This window comes from Dama dama, chromosome 15 (genome assembly GCF_033118175.1).
Source record: "Dama dama isolate Ldn47 chromosome 15, ASM3311817v1, whole genome shotgun sequence".
In the NCBI taxonomy this organism is placed as follows: domain Eukaryota; kingdom Metazoa; phylum Chordata; class Mammalia; order Artiodactyla; family Cervidae; genus Dama; species Dama dama.
This window is the reverse complement of record NC_083695.1, coordinates 63,155,422-63,182,630: the sequence shown is the minus strand read 5'-3', so window position 1 is coordinate 63,182,630 and position 27,209 is coordinate 63,155,422. Positions and strand designations below refer to the sequence as shown.

The window sequence follows — 27,209 nt, the reverse complement described above, 5'->3', positions numbered from 1 at the left end:
AGGGCTTCCCAGGTGGAGCTAGTGGTAAAGAGCCTGCCTGCCAATGCAGGAGACTTAAGAGGGAGACACAGGTTCGATCCCTGGGTTGGGAAGATCCTCTGGAGGAGGGGGCAGCAACACACTCCAGTATTCTTAAAAGGAGAATCCTATGGGTAGAGGAGCTTAGTGGGCTACAGTCCATAAGGTCACAAAGAGTCGGACATGACTGAAGGGACTTAGCATGCACTCATGCCTTTACAGAGGACTCACGATTGAGGAGAATTGCACTGAGATAGATATTCCTAATGGACTGAAATCATAGATGACGTAACTATTGGCCAGAACTTCAGGCCTGGGTCCTGGAAAAACTGTCAGATGTGTCTGTGAGACTGAATATAAGAATATAGTTCAATTAAGTAAACACATATGAGAGAGAGAGAGAAGACTATTAAGGATAGAGCTATTACAGAGCATAGAATTGCTCACCATTGGTTTTTCTCAACTCCTCCACCAGGCAGCGGGCTTCCTCTTGAACTCGGTCCTCAATGCTCCTCTTCCCCATCCCAAAATTTCTCAGGGTCATGAGGGAGAAGCGCCGCATCTCCTTCCAAGTCTTCCCATTGCTGAAAAGGATTCCTACCAGGAGGAGAAACAGAAACAAGGAGGGAGGTCCAAGGAAGGAGAAGTAAGCTGACACTTGGCAGCCTCCCACATGGACCAAGTTCTGCTGGATAGCTCTTCAAGTTCCTGTTTCCATCCTGCCCACTCCCATTGCCAATGCTTAACACATACCATTTCCTCTATTAACTCTTTCAGCCAGTGGAAATATGCCTCTTCCAGAAAACTCCTCTCCCAGATCAATCAGGGCTTCTTTCACTGCTTCATATCCATGCAAGACCACGGTGGGCTTCATGCCAAAATACACAGTGAACACAGGGCCGTAGACTTTTGAGAGCTGTAAAGGGAGGTGCACATAATAGTAAAATAAGTCAGTATTTGAAACTATATTGTGCCCAAGGCAGAATGTATTATCATCCTACTATTATGCTTTCATTCTGCCACATACATCCTAAATATTTCTGAATTTAATACATAAGTATGATAGTATTTGTTACTGTTTCCATTTCCATCTATTATTTGAGGCAATGGCCCAAGTAACTGGTACCCAGATTATAATTAATTCTCATATCAGCACCTTCAGCAGGTTTATTTGCCCAGCTTATAAATAAGGAGCACATCATGAGAAATGCCAGGCTGGATGAAGCACAAGCTGGAATCAAGATTGTCAGGAGAAATATCAATAACCTCAGATATGTAGATGACACCATCCTTATGGCAGAAAGCGAAGAGGAACTAAAGAGATTCTTGATGGAAGTGAAAGAGGAGAGTTAAAAAGCTGGATTAAAACTCAACATTCAGAAAACTAAGATCATGGCATCCAGTTCCACCACTTCATGGCACATAGATAGGGAAACAATGGAAACAGTGACAGATTTTATTTTCTTGGGCTCCAAAATCACTGCAGATGGTGACTGCAGCAATGAAATTAAAAGGCCCTTGCTCCTTGGAAGAAAAGCTATGATCAACCTAGACAGCATATTAAAAAGCAGAGGCATTACTCTGATGACAAAAGTCCATCTAGTCAAAGCTATGGTTTTTCCAGTAGTTATGTATGGATATGAGACTTGGACCATAAAGAAGGTTGAGAGCTGAAGAATTGATGCTTTTGAATTGTAGTGTTGGAGAAGACTTTTCAGAGTCCCTTGGATTGCAAGGAGATCAAATGAGTCAATCCTAAATGAAATCAACCCTGAATATTCATTGGAAGGACTGATGCTGAAGCTGAAGCTCCAATGCTTTGGCCACCTGATGCAACGAGGTGACTCATTTGAAAAATCCTGATGCTGGGAGAGATTGAAGGCAGGAGGAAAAGGGGATGACAGAGGACAAGATGGCTGGATGGCATCACTGACTCGATGGACATGAGTTTGAGCAAGCTACGGCAGATGGTGATGGACAGGGAAGCCTGGCATGCTGCAGTCCATGGGATAGCAAATAGTCAGACAAGACTGAGCAACTGAACAACAAAAACAGCAATAAATAAGGAAACAGGCTGGAGAATTCCATTTTCTTTCCAGCATCCAGTGGCTACTACATAGAAGATTTAAATTTGAAACTCTTATTCACCTTCTGATCCTTAAGGAGCAATGCATCAATCCCTGAGGCCCACCTTTAAACCATCGCCTAGTTGACTGCTTCAGAACCATGTGTAGGGTTCTTCCAATGGAATTCATATTCCCTAGCCCTATGATGAATACTAGAATTCCATATTTTAAAAAATGAATTCAGATAACTCTAATGCCCAGCTTAGTTTGAGATCCACTGGTGTCACGAAGAATCATAGAGGCAGCATCAGGACATGCATATCTCATGGAGGAACAATATCTTCCATCCTGCAGTATTTATAGGGTACAGACACCAGTTTCCTGCAGAATCCAAATGAGCGCTGCTGCCCCCAGTGGGACCCTGACTGGTGACTTCTTTCTCTCCTTCACTCATGCTTGTGCTGAATGCAGAGCTATTTCCTTAATACCAAGCACAATGTACTTCTTCATAAAAGTTCTATTTTCATGGCCATCTGAACAAAACACACAGCTTATATAGTAAAAGACTTCTGCAAGGAAATCTCTAATCACAAAACACTTAGCATTTACTTTCAGTCCCAAATCACAGCAAGCGGCTGTGAAACAAAGAAGGGAAGTAACACTTGCAGCTTTTGCCACTTTATTATTTTGATTCTATTACATGTGCAATGGCAAATATTTCTCTGCTCACAAAAAACATTACTTCGTTTCTCTACTTATGACAATGACAGGCCAGAAAAGGAAACAGAAATACCAGAATTTACAGGGAGTAATTTGCTGATCTGTTTTAACAACATGCCCAGGACTCCTCTGGTGGTTCAGTGGTTGAGAATTCACCTGCTGATGAAAGTTCAGTCCCTGGTGCAGAAAGATTCCTTATGCCACAGGGCAACTAAGCCTGTTTTCCATAACTCCTGAGTCCATGTGCCCTAGAACCCATGCTCCACAACAAGAGAAGCCACCAGAATGAAAAGCCTGTGCACCATGACTAGAGAGTAGCTTCAATCTGCCACAACTCAAGAAAGCTTGTGTGCAGCAAGGAAGACCCAATGCACTAAAAAATAAATAAATACAAATTAAAAAGTAATAGAAAAACAAGAATGTGCCCAGAGAAATATATATTATTTTTAAAACTGGACTTAATTTACTTACCCTTTTCAAGTCACTGGAGGAGCATAAAGTCTACTTACTTTGGTTAAAGATTTGCTGATGTTCTTAACATCTAACTGTAGGATGTTTCCAAGAATCGGGAGAGGAGTGGGGCCCGGCGGGAGCTTCCCTTTCCCAGAGCGCTGTTTCCAGAGTGAGAGGAGAAGCAGAGAGCAGAGACAGAGCACCAGGGCCACAGCCAGATCCATTGACGCTATCTCTTCTTACTCAGACGACTGTGAGCCTGAAACCTAAGTCCCTGAAGATTCAACACTGGTCTCTTTGAGGACTAAAGATATCAATCAATCACATCCACTTTATACTTTATTCTGAGTGGACTTTGGCCACTGATAAAGATAAAATTAAAGTGTCCTTTAGTCTTGTTTTCCCTATGTCCAGTAATGACTTTCGAGATTGTCATTTACTTGTACTGGGCTGGGATCCATGTTTGATAATTAAAAAAAAAAAAAAAATTCCCACTGTGCAGTCAGGATTGAGAACCACTGAAATAAATAATTTGATGCCAGAAAACAGCTCAAAACTCTGGATTCAAATCAATGATCAGTTGCACATTTATGACTTTGAAGACAATCAGTATATTCTATGACATTGTTATTTATTTATTACCAAATTAAACAAGTTTATTGGCATATACTTGATTTACAAATGTTAGTTTCAAGTATACAGCAAAGTGAATAGGTTATACATATATATATATCCACTCTTTTTATCCTTTAGATTATTTTCCCATATAGACAATTATAGAATATTGAGTAGACCCCCTGTGCTATACAGTAAGTCCTAGTTAGTTATCTATTTTTTTAATTTTTAAATATTTTTAATCCTTTAAATTATGAAAGTATGATGCCACATTTACAGGCAACATGGAAAATATAGAACAAATTTGCATATAGTTCCACTGTGTATTGAATACTTTTTTTAAGTAGATAAATTAAGGTTTTTAGTTTCAATATCAAATCCTCAAAAATTAATAGAATGACTAGAAAGAAAAGGAGTATATAGTAGATCTGAAAAGCACTATGAACCAATTCAACATATTTAGATTTATACAATTTTCACATAATGCTGCTGCTGCTAAGTCACATCAGTTGTGTCCGACTCTGTGTGACCCCACAGACAGCAGCCCACCAGCCTCCCATCCCTGGTATTCTCTAGGCAAGAATACTGGAGTGGGTTGCCATTTCCTTCTCCATTTCACACATATAGCAGTATACAAATTCTATTCAAGTTCCCATATGTCAGGAAGCATTTAACAGGAGGCTTCCTGTGTGCTCTTTTGGATCTGTCAGGAATCCTCTGGCCCTTATTAATTCCTGAATATTCAGGAATGAAGAGGAGAGGCACGCCTTTCCTGGGGCTGAGGAATCCAGGCATTTCCTTTGTTAGTTTCTCATTATGGTGATAAGTACCCTCTTCTCTCTTTAATAGGGATCACCTTGTGTTTTGTAAGTCTGGAATGTTAATCTTTATCTTTGCTGAGAATAACTACCTTGTAAGACAGTATATATGCCCACAGGATGTTGATTAAAACACCTTTGCTCCATCAGAGCCTGGGTCCCCGTGTCTTTCTTTCTTTCTCTCTATTTCTGGCTGATTCCCTGGAGTGTGGAAGCCGGCTGCGTAACCCAGGGAATATTAGCCTCTTTCCTTCTTTCACTTTCTTATCGTCGACTCCGAACCACCAGGTTCTGGTCCAATAAAGGACCAAGTGGTGCCCAGAAACAGGGACTCTGGTACACATGGCAAGATTCAGACGGAGAGACCCCACAGGGCCTATTGAGGCCAGTAAGTACTAAGACATGGGTCAATTGGCTGGAAAGCCCCCTCACTTTTCTACTTTACTTTATCACTTATTTAAAGTCAGGGATTTTCAGTCTCACACCAGCGAATAGAGGCTTGCCTTCAGACAGTGGTTGAATGTAACCCTTGGTTCCCTGATGAAGGTAGTTTTGATTTAGAAATTTGGCATCAGGTCAAAGAGAATGTTGAACGAGCCATCGGACAGGGATAAAATATTCCGATAGGTTTCTGGCTCCTAAGGGTTGCCATTCCAGGGTAATTCTAGCTCTCCTGTTGTTCAGCAACAGGCAGAACACTTATTATATGAATATGAATTAGACGATAAAGCCTTACAAAAGGCCCAATTAAAACAACATAAGATATTTCAGAATTTTCCTACTAACCCTACCCTGGTTGCTCCAAGCGCTCCTCTCCTGCCAGAGGGCACATATCCCAAAGTCTCTCCCTCGTTAGAACCTAATGATTCTGACAATGGCTCCCTTAAGGCACCTTTTAACATTAAAACCGACAACACCTTTCAGAATAACAATAATCTACCCACTTCACGACAGAGGCTCTCTGAATTGCTGGCTTTGCAATCACAAGTCTCTGAAGCCAATGGTTTTTCCGCCTTTCCAGTTTTAAGAAATGTTGAAGCTCAAGGGCAGATAATACCTCGATATGAAGGTATTAACTTTTTTCACATGCAACAAATGAAAAAGGCTGTAACTATGTATGGCCCACATTCGCCTTTTACTAGAGAGATTCTAAATGCTATGGCATCTTCTATTGGAATCTTTATTCCCTATGATTGACGAATTTTAATAAAAGCTCTCCTTTAACCAGGAGAATATCTTCAATGGACAATGTGGTTTCAAGATATAGCCAGAGATCATGCTAATGGAAATGCTCGAGCTGGCACTCCCCAAAACCAAATTACTTTTGAAATGTTAACTGGCACTGGGCAATTTGACACCATAGAAGCTCAAATATGATGCCCTCCTTTGTTGCATGATTAATTAAAAACAGTGGCTCTTGAAGTTTGGGATCAAATTACTCCTCAAGGGGAACCTACAGGTAGCTACACTAAAATATTGCAGGGACCTAATGAAACGTATGCTGATTTCTTAGTTATATTAGAAACTGCTATTTCCCGTACAGTAATTGGAGAAGAAGCTAAAAGGCAATTAGAGAAATTACTTGCTTATGAAAATGCAAATCAGGAATGTCAAAGGGCTATAGCCCCAATTCGTGATACAGGGACTATTTTTGATTATTTGAAGGCTTGTTGCAATCTAGGATAAGAAGCTCAAAAAATGCAAATGCTAGTTGAGACAACGGCTGCTTGCTTTAAAAAGGGAAATGAAGGATGCTTTACATGTGGAGATAAGAATCATTTAAAAAGGGACTGCCCTAAGAAAGTTAACAAAAAACCTCCAAAAATCTGCCCTCGTTGCTGTAGAGAAATGCATTAGGCCAAAGAGTGTAAATCTAAATTTGATATTGAAGGGAAACCTATTCCAGGAAACTCCAAGCAGGAGACCCCCCAGGTCCCCTTCAACAAAAACCAGGGGCAAATTCCATCTTTTCCCTCAAACCCTCAACACCCGGCAGTGCTGCCGCTGATATACCAGCCCTAAATGACTTTCTCCTTTACCCTCAAGCAATCCCCTCTAGAATACCTACTGGACTTTTTTGGGCCCCTGCCCCCACAAACCTTTGGTCTTTTACTTGGCAGATCTAGTTTGACTTAACAGGCAGGAAGGCCAGGGGTCTCCAAATGGAGAAAATAAGCTGCAAGTGTCAGACAGTTTTATCTCTCTTAAGCGGCAGGAGGAAACAAACTAGCTATATATATATATATTTTCTTTCTCTATACAAATTTAAAAAGAGGTTTCTCTTAAAATTCTGTGTTGCCATAACGACACCTGGTTCCACCTGAACTTAACTTTTCTCAAACCTTGAGCTAACCAATGCGTTTTTCTTACGGAAATGTTTGTCTTAGTATGTTAATGAACTATGTATTTACCCTAGACTCTTTTTTCAAGTGTTCCGCTTAAGACTCAGAACCAACTTGACAAACCGGTTTGTTTTATTCATGCAAATGTTCTCTTAAGCTATGTTAATAAAACTGTATTTGCTTGGAAACCTATCTTTCTTCAAAATTCATGTCAATCATTTTGTGGCCCAAGACAACTCACCTGGTGCCAAGGTTATCTCAAAATGCATGTTGTGGGTGAGGGGCCTGGTGCTATTCTCTTCAGTTTTCAGACATTTCCTTTCTCTAATTAGCAGACTGATGATAGTTACATGACATCTGGCTAAAGACTAGCAGGGGGCCACTCTTTTTGCCCCCTTCTGATGCCTATGTCAGAAGCTTTCTCTATCTCCTTTATACTTTAATAAAACTTTATTACAAATAAATCTCAATTTGAGAATACATTACAAACTTCTACCAATGTTCAATTAGCTTTTCTAAAATATTTTAGAGAAATTTCATTTCATTATCCTTCTGGTAAGCTGTGGAATTTCTTCAAAAACACTGAATTTACTATTTCTCACATTTCTTTTATATAGATGGGACTAAAAATGCCAAAGCTTCATTCTGGTCTCTTAAAAAATACAAAGTCTTTTACACTAAATTCCATTCTCCTCAACAAAATGAATTATGTGCTCTTATTCAAGTTATTTGCCTACATCCTTACCCCATTAATATAGTCTCTGACTCTATATAATTCAGTTTTTGTATTAAAAAATATAAAAACCTCCACCATAAACTCCTAATTCTATTAAAACAGACAATGATCCTGCCTATATTTCTATACACTTTAAGCAATTTTTACAATCTCTTTCTATTAAACATATTACAGGTATTCCTTATAAGCACAGACACAAGGCATAGTTGAACAAGCACATAACACACTAAAGTTACAAATAAAAAAATTTAAAAGGGGGGAATACACAGGTACACTATTGTCTTCCTTATCTAAAGCAGACTTTACTAGATTCCAACATAAAATATTTTCTAAGCACATAACTATTGTTAATACAGCTTTATTTGTTTTAAATTTTGTAAACCTGTCACAAAGAGATATCTTGACAAGAGCAGAAAGACATTTCGAGGAATTGAAGAACACTTCTCTTCCTCTGCCCAGTTGGTACCAAGACGGGTTCAATAAACAATAGAAATCTGGGAAATTAATCTTACTGGGAAAGGGATATGCTTGTATTTCCCCAGATGGATCCAACAAACTTTTTCCTCAGAAAATTCGACCCAAGGGGGCCCCCAGCATTCACAATGGAGGCAAAACAACAAGAACCCCAGGAGTTAGAAATTCCAATACAGGCCATGGCAGCTCTAGAGATCTCCAGAAAACACCACCCTCAGTGGCATCAACCTATGACCTCCCCTCTTGGGGACAAATAAAAACCCTCACTAATCAAGTTAAAAATATATTTCCTCAACAAGAAATGCCTCAGAGTCCTGAAAACCTTCCTATTGCTATGCTGACCTGCCCCCCCTACCCCCGCTTGAGCTGGATTAACAAATCAAACTTAATTGGGCCTACTTACCCAACCCCCCTTTATTACAGGTCATAAAATAGACGGAGAAAAGACTGATCATATCAACCAATGACTCCACCCACATGCCCCCTCCCTGGAACCCTCACACCATGGGGAGGAGGGAAAACTAATTAACACTTCTTTAGGCTATGAAGTCCTTCCATTGCCTTGGCTCAGGAAAATTATGCATAAACGTTGGCTGACAAACTTGGGTTTTCATCCTGCCTCCAAAAGAAGACTTTTGGACATTGCTTCCCTTTCTGTCTGTGAACCATGTTTACTACTGAAACTTTAGGGAAAGAGTTAGGGAAAGAATAAAAAAACATTATGTAACACTATGTTGAAACATTACCATGGCAAAGGACTTCTTGGCTGGTTTGATGGTGGAATGCCCCCCCCCCCCCCCCCCCCCCCGCGCGCGCGCGAATCGTCCATGATAAACAGAGTGGGCCTAAACAATGGGACATATGGTAACTTGCTGCCAGCACAAAAAAACTTGTGACTTAGACCAGGCATTTCACAGGGATCAGTCGTGGTCATAGTAATTATTTCTTTCGCTATAACCAGTCATATTTTATACAGGCCTGTGTCCCACTTCCTTTTTTTATAGCCATAAGAAATTTACAATTTAATAAGACTTTACATTCTGTAACTTGTATTAATTGCTGATTTTGTGTTACTTGTTATGCCTGATGTCCGAATCCCTGAGCGGGAAGAGAGAAGGCTTCCAAGACAATGCAACTCGCAAAAAAGGGAAGTTTATTGCTGGCTCGAGTCAGGGCTCACTGCCACAACCAACGCAGTGGTGCAGGGTCAGAAAACGCTGAGCCCGAGCTGTTATCCAATTTATAAGGTGTGCGTAAGCAGTTGGTAGCTGGCTTAAGCAGATTGGTTATATGTTTGCAAAGTAATCTATTGGCTCAAACCTTCGCGGGCTTTTTTTAAACTTGGGCGTTCGCGGGCTTTTCAGCTTTCCCCTGATAGGTTCCCTTTTCCTTACTGGGCGCATATTGATTGGCTGGCTCCAGGTGGCCTGATAATCATGTTACCCTGGAAAACCAGGCCTACTCCTAATCTAGGCTGCCTGTTATGGTGCAGCCTCACATTCCCCCCTGTCTTGTTGTTTCTGTGGAAGGCCCAATCATGGGTCTTCTATCCGTGGGGGCAGTCGAATATTGAGATCTGAGTAACATTAGGTGGATGGACAGGCAGTGTGTTTTCCCTAACAACTCTGCCTTGAGAGACTTCATACTCAAGATGTTCTTTTTGGGAATTGGGGCAGAGGTCTCTTTCTTCTTTAACTTCTTCCTGCTGTGCCTGGGCATAGGCCTGCCTAGCAGAGCAGAAGTCTCTCTATACCTGACCTAAGTTGGGGTGTCTTATATCTGAAACCAGCTTTTACTCTTGTAATAACAGCAACTTAGTTTGAAACTGTTGGCACGTCCCAGAGATAAAATAGACAGGGGCCAAACAGGAGACCTAACAGGATGGTCCTCACTGGTCCCCAGAAACAGGAGGCAACATTTGGGGTGATTGGCTGGTGGTCAAGCAACAGAGCTGTGTTCTAGGAATCTTGTGTTTAGTCTGAAGTTACTATCTTTCACCTGGGTGGGGGCTCCAGTTCTGTAGAAGAACTCAAAAGACATTGTTATGCATATTTCTTTGAGTAAGAACCAGGACCCGTCTCAAGGCTATACCACCATTTGATTGTTTCCCCTCTGTTTTTGTATTTCTTCCCTTCTCTGATTAGCAATTGTTTGAATCCACCCTTTGGAACTCAGGGAAGGTCAAGGAGGCTGAATAAAGCCTATATTTTACAGTACAGCAGATCTGTACTCCAGAGTCACCACCCCCAAAGAGTCCTGCTCAGCTTTAATTTAGGGAACAGGGCAACTATGACTGTGATAATCTCTTGTCAAAATGGGGCATAGGACTGCCTCAGCCTGGAGAAGAGACACTGAATTGGAAGTATTCCTGAGTTCAAAGTCCTAGATTTGAGCCTTGTATGATTAAAATCTCAATCCCTTGGTAGAGGAGGGATAACTGGAGTTTTAATAGACAAAATAAATCTCTTTGTTTTAGAAGAATAGGCCTGAAACCCAGTCTGGACCTGGCACTTCAGGGGGACTTGTAGCCAGGTGGCCAGTTGCCTAGTTTTATAAAAAGTAAGGTAGAAGTTCCTAGCTTCCAGCAGACATTGTTTTGGGAATGGTGGCATCTAAGCCTGACACGACTCAGAAAACTCAAGTGTTTAGCAATACAATGTCTAATCTGAAATTACACCCATAGTAACACCTGGTTATTTCTCAGGATGTCTGAACCATAGCTGAGTACTCTATTTTGACTTTTAATTGTAAAATTTTTCCTTAATAGCCAAAGCAGATGGCACCATTAATGATGTCAGTGTTTCTCTAGGTATGAGAAGATGCAAGAATTAGGACTCAAAATCTTCTGAAAAGATCTAACTATCTGAAGGCCTGTTCTGCCAGTTTTTCCCAGAGCACGGAGCACCTCATTCCTGATCTTCACCCTGAACTCCTTTCAGGGCCGTTGAAACTCAGCAGTTGCAGTGGCCATGGTATAATCTCTGTAGATGTAGATGGCAAGTGTCAATCTTCAGTTGGCAGAGCCCCTTTTTGCTCATAAACTTGACCATGATTTTGAGGGGGGCATTTCATGACCATTTTATCCCATGGTGCTGAGAATGTCCATTCTCAGGTTTGGCAAAGATTTTGTTGACAGGCCACTCAATGTGCTGTTACTGGACTAGGCCATAAAACAGTATCCAAAATTCTCTGGACCACCTGTCTTACTAGCCTCTTGGTCCAGGAAAACATTCCCTCTTGTTGCTTTTTCTCATATCTAGAGTTACACTGTCATCATCATCGATCTCATAGGGAACTATGTATTATTTTATCAGGCCTCAGTCACACATTTGGCACTGTAAGAAATAGCAATTTTGTAAAACAGGTGAAATACGAAGAGCATAGCCAGCAGTACTAGTAAAGTCACAAATAAGACTTAAGAGCTTCCATTAGATGTAGCCCAGTATATATCCCAGGTCGTCTGACTTAGTCTACTCTGTGCGAATCTTTATCTTTCAGGGAAATTATACGTTGGCACCACCATCTATAAGGCACATAGCCCAGTTTTCTAGTGTTACTAGACTGATTATCCTTAGCATGATATAATTGTTTTCAACACAGAGGAGACTTTAAACCTAAATTACCATAGCCTGGTGTTATCTATATAAATCCATCTTATAATTGTGGGAGATTTCTTTTTCCTTTGTTGAAACTTTTTTGTTGCTCTGATTGAGCTTGAGGAATAGAAAAAGGCTCAAATTTATGGCCAGAGTCACAGTAGGCATTATTAATTGGCCCAGTGAGGGGAATCTCATCTGGTAGTATCACAGTGACCTGAATATGATTATAATTTTAAGTAAATTTCCTCAGGGCCAACCAGTTAGAGTCTTGTAGTGGAGAAATTTACCAAGGTAACCCAGAACTAGATACAGGTAATTGGCCACAAACCCAACAATTGGATTGATTTCTAAAACTGGCATAGAATCAGGCCTATGATAGAAAAGCATTTGATTTATATGCAAAGGTCTAAGAAGTCAAGAAAACATTATAAATGATCATACGAAGCAGATCCAGCATCTTGGGCAAGCTGTCTACCTCTGATGTTGCTGTCTTCTCATCCTGGTGTAGTGTAGTTTCTCCTGTTTGAGCATCATTTTAAAGTGAGATCAGGTCAGCTGTCTTCTCTATAGACCAGTCCAGTGTAGGGTCCTTTGGAAGTGGAAATTAATCTAAGAGTTAATTTCTCTTCAGTTTCATTGTGCATGAGCTAGTTAAGAGTACCTGATAAAAAGTCTTTCCATCCAGGTTGGAGACAGTCTCTTAAATTATGTCTTTTTCCAGTCCTGGCTGCAGGTCATGAGGCATCTCATCTTCATCCAAAGATAGATTACTGAGATAAGCTTCAGAAACAAACTTTCACATTAATATCACATAACAGCAAAGAACTATCTGAGAAATGAGTCTTACTACATGCAGACCTCCATTAACAAACTGGGATTTAACATTTTTTTTTTTTTTTGAAATATCTTTTTTTTCACTAAAGTTACCCTCATTTTTATCAAATACAACCAAATTAAGGCTAGTTTGCTTGCAAAATAGGTCTGTTTTCACTAATTTTGGTCTGATGATTTATATAACCATAATTGATCATAGACTTTTTATTTTGCTGAAAGACTTATTGGATCTCAGACGGAACTTTTAATATAAAACAGGGCTGGGAAACTCACACCAACGGCTTATCACAGATTTTGCCTAACAAATCTAGGTGAACTCTTTTCTTTTTAAGGTCTCAAAAATTCCTTGAGATTTTTGTACCTGTTAGTGAGATAACCTTTTTAGCTCATTTGATAAGCTTACTGGAAACTTAAGAGTTTCAAATTTCTGGAGGAGTCAGATAGAGAGAAAATATAATTGTTTTGTTTATAACGTGTAATTTTACCAAATTATTTTTATAATTAGTTTGAGAGGAAGGTTTTCTCTACTCCCAGAAAACACACGATTTAAACCTGTAATTTCTCAGATAGAAACCATAAAAATTATAAGCATATTCACTGGTTCATTCAGTCCTTTGTTAACTTTTGTGAAATCATCAGGTTTTTCATTAGAATACCAAGACATATCAAAATGTTAAGAACTCCATATAATTTCTAGGATATCTGTATTAGTAATTTTTCATACATTATAACATGAGCAGATTTATTACTCATTTGATAATCTTTTTCATGTAATTTAACCAACCAAATAAACCGTTTAATATCCCTCTTTGGGATGTTTCAGGGGCCCTCTGAAACATCCCGAAGTTAGCTAGATGTCAAAGGAACTTCAAAAGAATTCGATTTAGGAAGTTTTATCGAAAAGATCAATTAAAAGCTTTAGAACTTTTGGTCAGATTTAGTTAATGTTGATGGGTGTATCATTTAGCTTGTTGATATGTCACAATGGGCGTAAATACTAAGGCTCAAGGTCTAGTGAAAGTCAGCTCAGCCATCTTGGACCTAATTGGCTCTAAGCAGTTTTCTTACAACCATGTTATTCCTAACAAAATCTACTTATCTAGCTAATTGTAATCCAATTTTAGAAAATCCTGATCATGCATAACTCTTTTTAGTATTTTTTTATACTTTACTGAAAGCACACTTCTTGCTTTCTTTAGCAACCAAGAGCTAACTTTTATATTAGCATTTTATAGATTGGTGAGCATAAATACCAGTGATAATTTCTAAAACTCTTGCTTTCTTAAAACATTTTAGGATGGCATTGAACATTATTCATTTATAGTCCCAAATCTCTTTAGTTTTTCTGTAAAAGGAAATCAGTGTTTAGTAGTAAATGTTTTAAAATCTTATTTCATTTGGAAATGACCTAATTATTTAATAGACTTCCAATACTTAGTTTAGCACAACCCTTAGAAATTCAAGTTACGCCAGTCTGGGGAGACCATTGTAGACAGATATTCTTAAAGAATAATTATTCTTAATAGAGTTTATATACAAACTCATACCTCATTTACATTTTTTAGAAGTTTTTTTTTTTCACTCGTAATTTCCTTGTTGACAAACTTGTAATAGGTATAGTATTTAACTTATATTAAACCTAGGTACAATGAAAATATTTTACTTGATGTTAATTACTCTAAGACATGTCTATATTAGATAGGTCAACAAACAAACATTAATATCAGGTATTTAGTATTGAATATTTCCCAGTTCACCTAAACCTGGAATTTATTGTTTAATTTAGAATTATTTGATTTGTAAGCGCTTACCCCTTTTTTAAGCCAATTAAATAGAGCTCATTTACAAATTAACCTAAAAAATATTTTCCAGAGACAAAGACATACCAAAACATATTTAGACAGACACAGTGCAAGATCTAGCTTCATTTTCTAAGTTTGATCATGAATTAGATATTACAATATAAAATTTACTAGTTTATAAAAAAAGTTGAAATAAATAACATTTTTAAAGGCTTTTTTTTTTTTCCTTTTTCTCTCAGTCTCAGGAGTTAGAGATGGTCTAGATAAGTGTTCCTGAGAGCCGTGGTCTCACGGCACAGGAAAAGAAAATCAAGTTCTAACAAAATGGCGGCAGGTCTAAATGGTGGCCAGACAAAGCAAAATGGCCGCCACAAATCACAACACAGGACAGAGTTAAAACACACGTATAAACCTGGCAGTCCTCATCAGACACTCCCTTAAATACAAGAATACAGTCTCTCAGAAAACCTTCTATAGAGACACAAAACTTCAGATGTCTTCAAAGATTTCAAAAGGAGGAAAGGAAACCAGGTTGAAAGAAGGAGGACAAGGAGGCGGGAAAGGGGGGCAAAAGGGGTGGACTTACAGACGTCTCCTGCCACCTACAGACACCCAGGCGTTACAGGACTTTTCCCTGGGCTTCCAGGAAAGGGAGACCAGATACAATGCCGGCACACACACAAACACGGAGAGCCGAAGACAAACACACGGACAGATAAACATCGGCTGACGACACAGCGCTGGGTTTTCGGGCCCCCTGAATTCTCTTGCCTCCAGGTAGCAGATTCACCTTACCGAATGGCATCCGCTGTTCACCAGATTTGGGATCAGGAGAGGAACTCCCCCTCCCACAGAGCCGGCAGCCTTCCAGCACGCTCGCTGGCCTTGGTCTTGCGCCGGCTGGAACGTCCAATCCATTCCCCCTTTATAGAAAGCTTTCTCCTGCGCCAGATACCTTCCTGCTTCTCAGCAGGGCCTCGATTTTACACTGGACTTTTCAGAACTGCCTGAGCACTGGTGCTAATATTTATCCTTCCCCTCTGTCCTGAAAGTGTTCTCCTTCCCCGGTCAAGGGATCCCGGACGAGCCCCCAAATGTTATGCCCGATGTCCGAATCCCCGAGCGGGAAGAGAGAAGGCTTCCAAGACAATGCAACTCGCAAAAAAGGGAAGTTTATTGCTGGCTCGAGTCAGGGCTCACTGCCACAACCAACGCAGTGGTGCAGGGTCAGAAAACGCTGAGCCCGAGCTGTTATCCAATTTATAAGGTGTGCATAAGCAGTTGGTAGCTGGCTTAAGCAGATTGGTTACATGTTTGCAAAGTAATCTTATTGGCTCAAACCTTCGCGGGCTTTTTTTAAACTTGGGCGTTCGCGGGCTTTTCAGCTTTCCCCTGATAGGTTCCCTTTTCCTTACTGGGCGCATATTGATTGGCTGGCTCCAGGTGGCCTGACAATCATGTTACCCTGGAAAACCAGGCCTACTCCTAATCTAGGCTGCCTGTCATGGCGCAGCCTCACATTACTCCTGTTCAATTCAATCATAGTACCTATAACTGGGAACAAATCAAATTTCATTTACACGATAATGCCTCTCTGAATGTACAATTACTGCAAAAGGAAATCTTTGAAACATTTTCTAAATGTCTGCCCTCTTCCACTAATTTGGAAACTTTAGCTGAACAAATTATCCAGGCTAGACCCATGAGGATGGTTTCAAAATATTACCCACAGCATCCAGTCTGGAACTGTAACTTTGGTGATTGTCTTGATAATTGTATTTGTTGTTTATCATCGCCTTTCTATAAGGTTGGTTCATACTAATCAAATTCATTTGGTCAGGACCTTTTAACAAATAGACTAAAATAGGGGGAATTGTCAGGAAACATTTAATAGGAGGCTTCGTGTGTGCTCTTTTGGATCTATCAGGAATCCTCTGGCCCTTATTAATTCGAGGAGAGGCACGCCTTTCCTGGGGCTGAGGAATCCAGGCATTTCCTTTATTAGTTTCTCATTATGGTGATAAGTACCCTCTTCTCTCTTTAATAGGGATCACCTTGTGTTTTGTAAGTCTGGAATGTTAATCTTTATCTTTGCTGAGAATAACTACCTTGTAAGACAGTATATATGCCCACGCCATGTTGATTAAAACACCTTTGCTCCATCAGAGCCTGGGTCCCCGTGTCTTTCTTTCTTTCTCTCTATTTCTCTATTTCTGGCTGATTCCCTGGAGTGTGAAAGCTGGCTGCATAACCCAGGGAATATTAGCCTCTTTCCTTCTTTCACTTTCTTATCGTCCACTACCAGGTTCTGGTAGTTGGTCCAATAAAGGACCAACACCTATATACTATAAACCAGGAGACAGTGTAACATATCCAGGGACATAAAACAAGGTGCAAAAATTTTATGATCTAGAGATATTGAAATCATACAGAGTGTGTTCTCTTACCACTGTGGATTATGTCAGAAATCAATATCAAAAGATATTTTTAAATAGCCCACATATTTTCAAGTGCAATGTGACATTTATCAAGACAGATCTTTGACCTAGCCATTGTAAACCTTAAAAAGGTTAAAACAAAAAGCACAAAGGGTGATTGAAGAGAAGAAAGCATCTAAATGAGAAATTAATATCAAGGATACTTTAAAAACTCCAGGTATCTGGAAATTAAATATCCACTTTTAAATGATGAGTGTATCTAAGAAGCCAAAACAAGGAAAATTAGAAAATATTTGTAATGGAATAAAAATGAAAAGGGCATTTAGCAGAATTTGCTGCATGCAGCTGAAGCAGCTCAAGGCAACTAAATACAATGTGGATTCTTGAATAAAGTATGAAAAAAAAACAATGGACACTAGTATAAAATTTTGTGAAATTTGAACAAAGTCTGTGCTTTAGTTAATACTGGATGCTCTGTGCTGAGTTTTGCTGAGTTGCTCAGTTGTGTCCGAGTTGCTTTGTGATCTCACGGACTGTAGCCTACCAGGTTCCTCTCTGTCCATGGGATTCTCTAGGCAAGAGTACTGGAGTGGGTTGCCATGCCCCTTTCCAGGGGATCTTCACAATCCAGGTGTCAAACCCAGGTCTCCCGCACTGCTGGTAGATTCTCTACTGTCTGAGCCACCAGGGAAGCCTAAGAATACTGGAGTGGGTAGCCTATCTCCAGGGGATCCACTCAACCCAGGAATGAACTTTGGTCTCCTGCATTGCAGGCAGAATCTTTGCCAGCTGAGCTACCAGGGAATCCCAGTTAATACTGTACCACATGTTAATTTCCTGTTTTGTTTTTTTTTCCCACAACATAGTATCTCTTTACTATTTTTCAAAACTGGATTAGAAGTTTCAAGCCTCATTCAAAATTTTAAAAAAATCACTAAGATAATAAGCTTTCTAGACTTTCAGCAGTAATACTTGATGCCAGAATAAATGGAATTATATCAAAGGTTTGAGTGAATATAAATTAGAATTCTAGCATTCTATTCATATGTAGTAAAACAAGTGGAACCAAAATGTCATATATTTTTTAGCTAAGCAAAAATTCATAAGTTTTCTAAAATATATATATATATATATATAGTATTATGCATATATAAATGAAAGCTTTTCTGCTACACTTGATAAAGGTTTGAGAAAGAACAACAACAAAAAGAGACAGAAAAATTGGAGAACATAAACTAAATGAAATGGGAGCACTGATATGAAAGAGAAAAAGTGAAACAAACTAGATAAAAATAAAAGATTATCATATGATCCAGTTACTTTTAAACATGGCTGCTCACTAGAATCACATCTGGAACTTCAGAGAAAAAAACAATACCTAAGCATTTGTATATTTCAAAAAAAAATTCAAAGATAATTCTAATGTGCATCTGGATTTGAAAAAGTGATTACAGGTTTTTCTATTAAATGGTAATTTTAGTGATATAGAGTTCTATTATCTTCTGTTGATCAATCATGACACAATGGTATTAAATGAACACTAGTCATGTAATCACAATAATGAAAGATGTTTATCAGTTTTCACAATTAATAGCCAGACAAAAAATATATAATTGCAATTGTAAGCCATAGTGGAAACATGATTAACAGTTTAAAATAATAAAATAATGACTAACAGTATAAAATAATTACATGTTGGGGGCTTAAGTAGAGTGATGTGGTACATGGAAATGCATAAGTGCATATATTTCATCTTTCATCCACCCAGTCTATCTTTAGGCTGGTACATTTAATCCATTTATATATAAGGTTATTATCAATATATATGTTCCTATTACCATTTTCTTAATTGTTTTGAGTTTATTCTTTGTAGGTTGGTCTCTTCTTTCTCTTGTGAGAAGTTCCTTTTTCATTTGTTGTAAAGCTGGTTTGGTGGTGCTGAATTCTCTTAACTTTTGCCTTCGTAAAGCTTTTGATTTCTCCTTTAAATCTGAATGACAGTCTTGATGGGTAGAGTATTCTTGGTTATATCTTCTTCCTTCTCACCCCTTCAAATATATTGTGCAGTTCCCTTCTGGCTTGTAGAGATTCTGTTGAGAAATCAGCTGATAAATTTATGCGAGTTCTCTTGTATGCTCTTTGTCATTTTTCCCCTTGTTTTTTAAATATTTTATCTTTGTCTTAAATTTTTGTCAGTTTGATTACTACATGTCTTGGTGTGTTCATCCTTGGGTTTATCCTGCCTGGGACTCTCTGTGCTTCCTAGATTCGGCTGAGTATTTCTTTTCCTATGCTAGGGAAGTTTACAGCTACTATTTTCTCGAATGTTTTCTCAGTTCTGTTATCTCTCTCTTCTTCTTGTTCGTTGTTGAGTTGCTCAGTCAGGTCTGACTCTTTGCGACCCCATGGACTGCAGCGCGCCAGGCTTCCATGTCCTTCACTATTTCCTGGAGTTTGCTCAAGCTCATGTCCTTTGAGTTGATGATGCCATCCAACCATCTCACCTTCTGTCTCCCCCTCCTCCTCCTGCCTTCAATCTTTCTGAGCATCACGATCTTTTCCAATGAGTCAGCTCTTCGTATCAGGTTGCCAAAGTATTGGAGATTCAGCTTCAGAATCAGTCATTCCAATGAAGGACTCACCTTCATCAGTAGGCTCTTTAGTTTCTCTTTATTTCTCTCATTAAGGCGGTATTATCTGCATATCTGAGGTTATTGGTATTTCTCCCTGCAATCTTGATTCCAGCTTGTGATTCATCCAGCCCAAAATTTTGAATGATGCACTTTACATATAAGTTAAATAAGCAGGATGACAATATGCAGCCTTGTCATATTCCTTTCCCAATTTCGAACCAGTCTGTTGTTCCATGTCCAGTTCTAACTGTTGCTTATTGACCTACATACAGGTTTCTCAGGAGGCAGATAAGCTGCTCTGGTATTCCCATCTCTTTAAGAATTTTCCACAGTTAGTTGTGATCCATGTGGTCAAAGGGTTTAGTGTAGTCAATGAGGCAGAAGATGTTTTTCTGGAATTCCCTTGCTTTTTCTATGATCCAATGGGTGTTGGCAATTTGATCTCTGGTTCCTCTGCCTTTTCTAAATCCAGTATGTACATCTGGAAGTTCTCTGTTCACATACTATTGAAGCTTAGCTTGGAGAATTTTGAGCATTACTTGGCTTGCATGTGAATTGAGTGCATTGTGCAGTAGTTTGAATATTCTTTGGTATTGTCTTTCTTTGGGATTGGAATGAAAACTGACCTTTTCCAGTCCCGTCACCACTGCTGAACTTTCCTAATTGGCTGACCTAATGAGTACAGCACTTTTATAAGCTGCATCATTTAGGATTTGAAATAGCTTAACTGGAATTCCATCACTTCCATTAGCTTTGTTCATAGTAATGCTTCCTAAGGCCCACTTGACTTCACACTCCAGCATGTCTGACTCTAGGTGAGTGGGCACACCATCGTTGTTGTCTGGGTCATTAAGACATTTATTGTATAGTTCTTCTGTGTATTCTTGCCACTTCTTCTTAACATCTTCTGCTTCTGTTAGATCCATATCATTTCTATCCTTTATTGTGCCCATCTTTGCATGAAATGTTCCCTTGGTATTGCTAGTTTTCTTGAAGAGATCTCTAGTCTTTCCCATCCTATTGTTTTCCTCTATTTCTTTGCTTTGTTCATTTAGGAAGGCTTTCTTATTTCTCCTTGCTATTCTTTAAAACTCTTCACTCAGATGGTTATATCTTTCCTTTCTCCTTTGCCTTTCACTTCTCTTCTTTCCTCACCAATTGGGAAGGCATCTTCAGACAACCATTTTGCCTTGTTGCATTTTTTCCCCCTTGGGAATGGTTTTGATCACTGCCTCCTGTACAGTGTTGTGAACCTCTGTCCATAGTTCTTCAGGCACTCTATCAGATATAATCCCTTGAATCTATTTGTCACTTGTATTGTGTAATCATAAGAGATTTGATTTAGATCATATGTGAATGGTCTAGCGGTTTTCTTTACTTTCTTCAAGGTAAGTCTGAATTTTGCAATAAGGAGCTCATGATCTGAGACACAGTCAGCTCCCAGTCTTGTATTTTGCTGACTGTATACAGTTTCTCCATCTTTAGTTGTCAAAAATATCATCAGTCTGATTTTGGTATTGACCATCTGGTGACATCCGTGTGTAGAGTTTCATTGGAAGAGGGTGTTTGCTATGACCAGTGTCTTGTCTTGGCAAAACTCTGTTAATCTTTGCCTTGCTTCATTTTGTACTCCAAGACCAAACTTGCTTGTTACTGTATGTATCTCTTGACTTCCTACTTTTGCATTCCAGTTCCGTATGATGTAAAGGAGATAATTTTTTGGTGTTAGTTCTGGAAGGTCTTGTAGGTCTTCACAGAACCATTCACCTTCATCTTCTTCAGTATTAGTGGTTGGAGCATAGACTTGGATTACTGAGATATTGAATTGTTTGCCTTGGAAATGAACTGAGATCACTCTGTTGTTTTTGAGATTGCACCCAGGTACTGCATTTCAGACTCTTTTGTTGACTATGAGGGTTACTTATTTACTTTTAAGGGATTGTTGCCCTCAGTGGTAGATATAATGGTCATCTAAATTAAATTCGCCCATTCCTGCCCATTTTCATTCACTGATTCCTAAAATGTTGACGTTCGTTCTTGCCATCTCCTGCTTGACCAGTCCCAATTTACCTTGATTCATGGTCCTAACATACCAGGTTCCTATGCAATACTGTTCTTTACAGCATTGGACTTTGCTTTCACCACCAGTCACATCCACAACTGGGTGTCATTTCTGCTTTGGTTCAGGCTCTTCATTCCTTCTGGAGTTATTTCCCCACTCTTTCTCCAGTAGCATAGTGGGCACCTACCAAACTGGGTTTTCATCTTTCCATGTCATTTCTTTTTTCCTTTTCATACTGTTCATGTGGTTCTCAAGACAAGAGTGCTGAGGTGGTTTGCCATTCCCTTCTCCAGTGGGCCATGTTTTGTCAGAATTCTCCACCATGACCCCAACCATCTTCGGTCACCCTACATGGCATGCCTCATAGTTTCATTAAATTACACAAAGTTGTGATCCGTGTGATCATTTTGGTTAGTTTTCTGTGACTGTGGTTTTCATTCTGTCTGCCCATTGATAGATGAGGAAAAGAGGTTTGTGCAAGCTTCCTGATGGGAGGGGCTGGCTGTGGGGGAAACTAGGTCTGCTCTGATAGGCAGAGTCATGCTGAGTAAATCTTTAATCTAATTTCTGCTAATCAGTGGGGCTGTGTTTGTCCTAGGCCAAACTATAGTAAGGGAAGTGGTGACCTCCCTGAAAAGGACTTATGAAAACATATCCTAGGGCTGCTGACCCCATGCTGGCCACTGTCAACCCACGCCTCTTCTGGAGACTCCTGGACACTCATAGGCAAGTCTGACTTAGTCTTTTGTGTGGTCAATGCTCATTTCCCTTGGGTTCTGGTGTGCACAAAGATTTGTTTGTGCCCTCCAAGACTCTCTGTTTCCCCAGTCCTGTGGAAATTACATAATCAAGTCCCACTAGTTTCAAAATTAGATTCCCTGGGGATTCTCAGTCCCTTTGCTGGATCCCCAGGTTGGGAAGTCTGTTGGGGGCCTAGAAATTTTGTAACACTGTGAGAACTTCTTTGGTATAATTGTTTTCCAGTTTGTGGATCACCCACCTGGCAGCTCTATATTATTAATGGTGACCTCCTCCAAGAGGACTTATGCCACATGCCACACCTCCCACTGTTGCTACCCTGTCCCTCTGGCAGGCCACTGCTGATCCATGCCTCTGCAGGAGACCCTCAAACACTAAGACAGGTCTTGCTCAGTTTCTTGTGGGAGTCACTGCTCCTTTCCCTGGGTCCTGATGTGCACAAGGTTTTGTATGTGTTCTCCAAGCATCTCTGGTGGGTATGAGGTTTGATTTTAAATATGATCACACCCTTCCTACCATCTTGTTGCAGCTTCTCCTTTGTCCTTGGACATAGGGCATCTTCTTTTGGTGGGTTCCAGCATTCTCCTGTATATGGTTGTTCAGCAGCTACTTGTGATTTTGGTGTTCTCGCAGGAGAAGATGAGTGCACATCCTTATACTCTCCCTTCTTGAAGCTGTCTTCCTGTCTTCTTCTGGAATCCCTATAATGCAAGTGATGGTGTGTTTAATATTGTCCCAGAAGACCCTTAGTCTATCTTCTTCTTCTTTTTTTTCATTCTTGTTTTATATTCGGTTTTACACCAGTGTTTCTACTTTTCTGTTTTCCAGGTCACTTATCTGTTCTTCTGCTTCAGTTATTCTGCTATTAATTCCTTCCAGTGTATTGTTCATCTCTGTTTACTTGTTTTTTAGCTCTTCTAGGTCTTTGGTAAACATTTCTTGCATCTTCTCCATTCTTTTTCAAAGATCCTGGACCATCTGCACTATTATATCCAGTCTTGGAGTTTACAGGGTCTATGATAGGGTTTTCATTCTGTCTTCCCTCTGATGGAGAAGGATAAGAGGCTTATGGAAGCTTCCTGATGGGAGAGACTTACTGAGGGGGAAACGGGGTCTTGTTCTAATGGACGGGGCGTGCTCAGTAAATTTTTAATCCAATTTTCTGTTGATGGGTGGGGTTTTGTTTCCTCCCTGTTACTTGACCTAAGGCCAAACTATGGTGGAGGTAATGAAGAAAGTGACCACCTCCTTCAAAAGGTCCCATGCACCCACTGCTGCACTCAGTGCCCCCAACTCTGCAGCAGGCTGTCACTGACCCAAACCTCCACCAGAGACTCCTGGACGCTCATGGGCAAATCTGGGTCAGTCTCTTGTGGAGTCACTGCTCCTTTCTCCTGGGTCCTGGTGCACACAAAGTTTTGTTTGTTGCCTCCAAGAATCTGTTTCCCCAGTCCTGCGAAAGTTCTGGTGGCTCTAAGGTGGGGTTAATGGTGACTTCCTCCAGGAGAGCTTATGCCATACCCAGGTCTACTGTACCCAGAGCCCCTGCCCCTGCAGCAGTACTCTGATGACCTGTATCTCCACAGGAGATACTCAAAAACAGTTCTGTCTCAGTCTATGGGGTTTTTTGGGTCCTGGTGCCCGCAAGGTTTGTTTGAGCCCTCTGAGCATCTCTGGCAGATATGAGGTTTGATTCTAAATTGATTTTACCCCTCCAACTGTCTTGCTGGGGCTTTTCCTTTGCCCTTGGACATGGGGTATCTCCTCAAAGTTGCTCCAGCACCACGCAGCTGCCACTACAATGCCTACCCTCTTGCTGGTGCTTCTCTGCCCTTGGACATGCGATATCTCATCAAAGTTGCTCCAGCGTCATGCAGCCACCACTCCAGCGCCATTCTGCCACTGGAGAAGACTCTGCACATGGACATCTCCAGATGGTCAATATCAAATCAGATTGATTATATTCTTTGCAGCCAAAGATGGAAAAGCTCTATACAATCAGCAAAAACAAGACTGGGAGCTGACTGTGGCTCAGATCATGAGCTCCTTATTGCCAAATTCAGACTTAAATTGAAGAAAGTAGGGAAAACCACTAGATCATTCAGGTATGACCTGAATCAAATCCCTTACGATTATACAATGAAAGTGAAAAATAGATTCAAGGGACTAGATCTGACAGAATTCCTGATGAACTATGGATGGAGGTTTGTGAAATTGTACAGAAGGCAGTGATCAAGACCATCCCCAAGAAAAAGAAATGCAATTAGGCAAAATGGTTGTCTGACAAGGCCTTACAAATAGCTGTGAAAAGAAAAGAAGCAAAAAAGCAAAGATAAAATGAAAGATACACCTCTTTGAATGCAAAGTTCCAAAGAATAGTAAGGAGAGACAAGAAAGCCTTCCTCAGTGATCAATGCAAAGAAATAGAGGAAAACAATAGAATGGGAAAGACTAAAGATCTCTTCAAGAAAATTAGAGATACCAAAGGAATATTTCTGCAAAGATAGGCACAATAAAGTACAGAACTGGTATGAACCCAGCAGAAGCAGAAGATATTAAGAAGAGGTGGCAAGAATACACAGAAGAACTATATAAAAAAGATCTTCATGACCCAGATAACCACGATGGTGTGATCACTCACCTAGAGCCAGCTGTCCTGGAATGCAAAGTCCAGTGGGTCTTAGGAAGCATTGCTATGAACAAGGTTAGTGGTAGTAATGGAATCCCAGTTGAGCTACTTCAAATCCTTAAAGATAATACTATTAAAGTGCTGCACACAACATGCCAGCAAATTTTAAAAACTCAGCAGTGGCTACAGGACTGGAAAAGGTCAGTTTTCATTCCAATACCAAACAAAGGCAATGCCAAAGATTGCTCAAACTACAGTACAATTGCCCTCATTTCACATGCTAGCAAAGTAATGCTCAAAATCCTCCAAGTCAGGTTTCAAAGGCACGTGAACCGTGAACTTCCAGATCTTCAAGCTGGATTTAGAAAAGTCAGAGGAACCAGAGATCAAATTGCCAACATCCAGTGGATCATCAAAAAAACAAGAGAATTCCAGAAAAACATCTATTTCTGCTTTATTAACTATACCAAAGGCTTTGACTGTGTGGATCACAATAAACTGTGGAAAATTCTGAAAGAGATGGGAATATCAGACCACCTTACCTGTCTCCTGAGAAATCTGTATGCATGTCAAGATGCAACAGTTAGAACTGGACATGAAACAACAGACTGGTTCCAAATCAGGAAAGGAGTACGTCAAGGCTGTATATTGTCACCCTGTTTATTTAACCTACATGCAGACTACATCATGAGAAATGCCAGACTCGATGAACCACAAGCTGGAATCAAGACTTCCGGGAAAATATCAATAACCTCAGACATGCAGGTGACACCACCCTTATGGCAGAAAGTGAAGAAGAACTAAAGAGCCTCTTGATGAAAGTGAAAGAAGAAAGTGAAAAAGTTGGCTTAAAACTCAACATTCAGAAAACTAAGATCTCGGCATCCAGTCCCATCACTTCATGGCAAATAGATGGAGAAATAATGGAAACAGTGACCAAATTTATTGTGGGGGGGGGGGGGGGGCGGGCTCCAAAATCACTGCAAATTGTGACTACAGCCATGAAATTCAAAGATGCTTGTTCCGTGGTAGAAAACTTATGACCAACTTAGACAGCATGTTAAAAAGCAGAGACATTACCTTGCCAACAAAGGTCCATCTAGTCAAAGCTATGGTTTTTCCAGTAGTCATGTAAGGACGTGAGAGTTGGACTATAAAGAAAGCTGAGCACCGAAAAATTGATGCTTTTGAACTGTGGTGTTGGAGAAGACTCTTGCAAGTCACTTGGACAGCAAGGAGATCTGACCAGTCCCTCCTAAAGGAAATCAATCCTGAACATTCATTGGAAAGACTGATGCTGAAGCTGAAACTCCAATACTTTGGCCACTTCATGTGAAGAAATGACTCATTTGAAAAGATTCCGATGCTGGGAAAGATTGAAGGCAGGAGGAGAAGGGGATGACAGAGGATGAGATGGTTGGATGGCATCACTGACTCAATGGACATGAGTTTGAGTAAACTCCAGGAATTGGTGATGGACAGGGAGGCCTGGTGCTTGCAGTCCATGGAGTCACAAAGAGTTGGACATGACTGAGCAGCTGAACTGAACTGAACTGAACTGAAGGATAGGGTTAATAGCAACCTCTCAAGAGGGCACTTGCCAAAAGGCACCTCCCAGGACTGCTGCTACCATTGCCCCTGTCCATCTGTGTTGCTGCAAATGGAATTATTTTGTTCTTTCTATGGCTGGGTAATAGTCCATTGTATATATGTATCACATCCTTTTTATCCATTCCTCTGTTGATGGCATTGAGGTAGATTCCATGTCCTGGCTACTGTAAATAGTGCTGCAGTGAACATTAGGGTACATGTTATTTTTTGAATTATTTTCTTTGAGTATATGTCCAGGAGGGGGATTGCTTGATCATATGATAGCTCTATTTTTAGATTTTTAAGAAACCTCCATACTGTACATCATAGTGGCTGTACCAATTTATATTCCTATCAATAGTGTAAGAGGGTTCTCTTTTCTCTCCAGCCTCTTCAGCATTTATTGTTTGTAGATTTTTGATAATGGCCCTTCTTACCAGTGTGAAGTGACAATTTATGTAGTTTTGATTTGCATTTCTGTAATAACTAGCGATGTTGAATATCTTTTCATGTGTTCTTTGGCCTTCTGTATGTCTTCTTTGGAGAAATGCCCATTTAGATCTTGTGCCCACTTCTGGATTTTTGTTTTTAATTGAGCTGTATGAGCTGTTTGTATATTTT

At 40.0% G+C, this 27,209-nt stretch overlaps 1 protein-coding gene across 1 annotated transcript in view; it reads right to left on the bottom strand.

Annotated features, from left to right (window-relative positions):
* The window catches only part of LOC133070272 (cytochrome P450 2C18-like), a 30,977-nt gene extending 27,400 nt beyond the window's left edge, over positions 1-3,577 (bottom strand). Inside the window, exons 1-3 of the mRNA XM_061162230.1 lie at positions 3,314-3,577; positions 772-934; positions 466-615 (exon numbers count right to left, since the gene is read on the bottom strand). Coding sequence (XP_061018213.1) covers positions 466-615; positions 772-934; positions 3,314-3,481 — 481 coding nt within the window. The 5' untranslated portion in view covers positions 3,482-3,577. The remainder of the gene's footprint in view (positions 1-465; positions 616-771; positions 935-3,313) is intronic.
* Between the last annotated feature and the right edge of the window lie 23,632 nt (positions 3,578-27,209).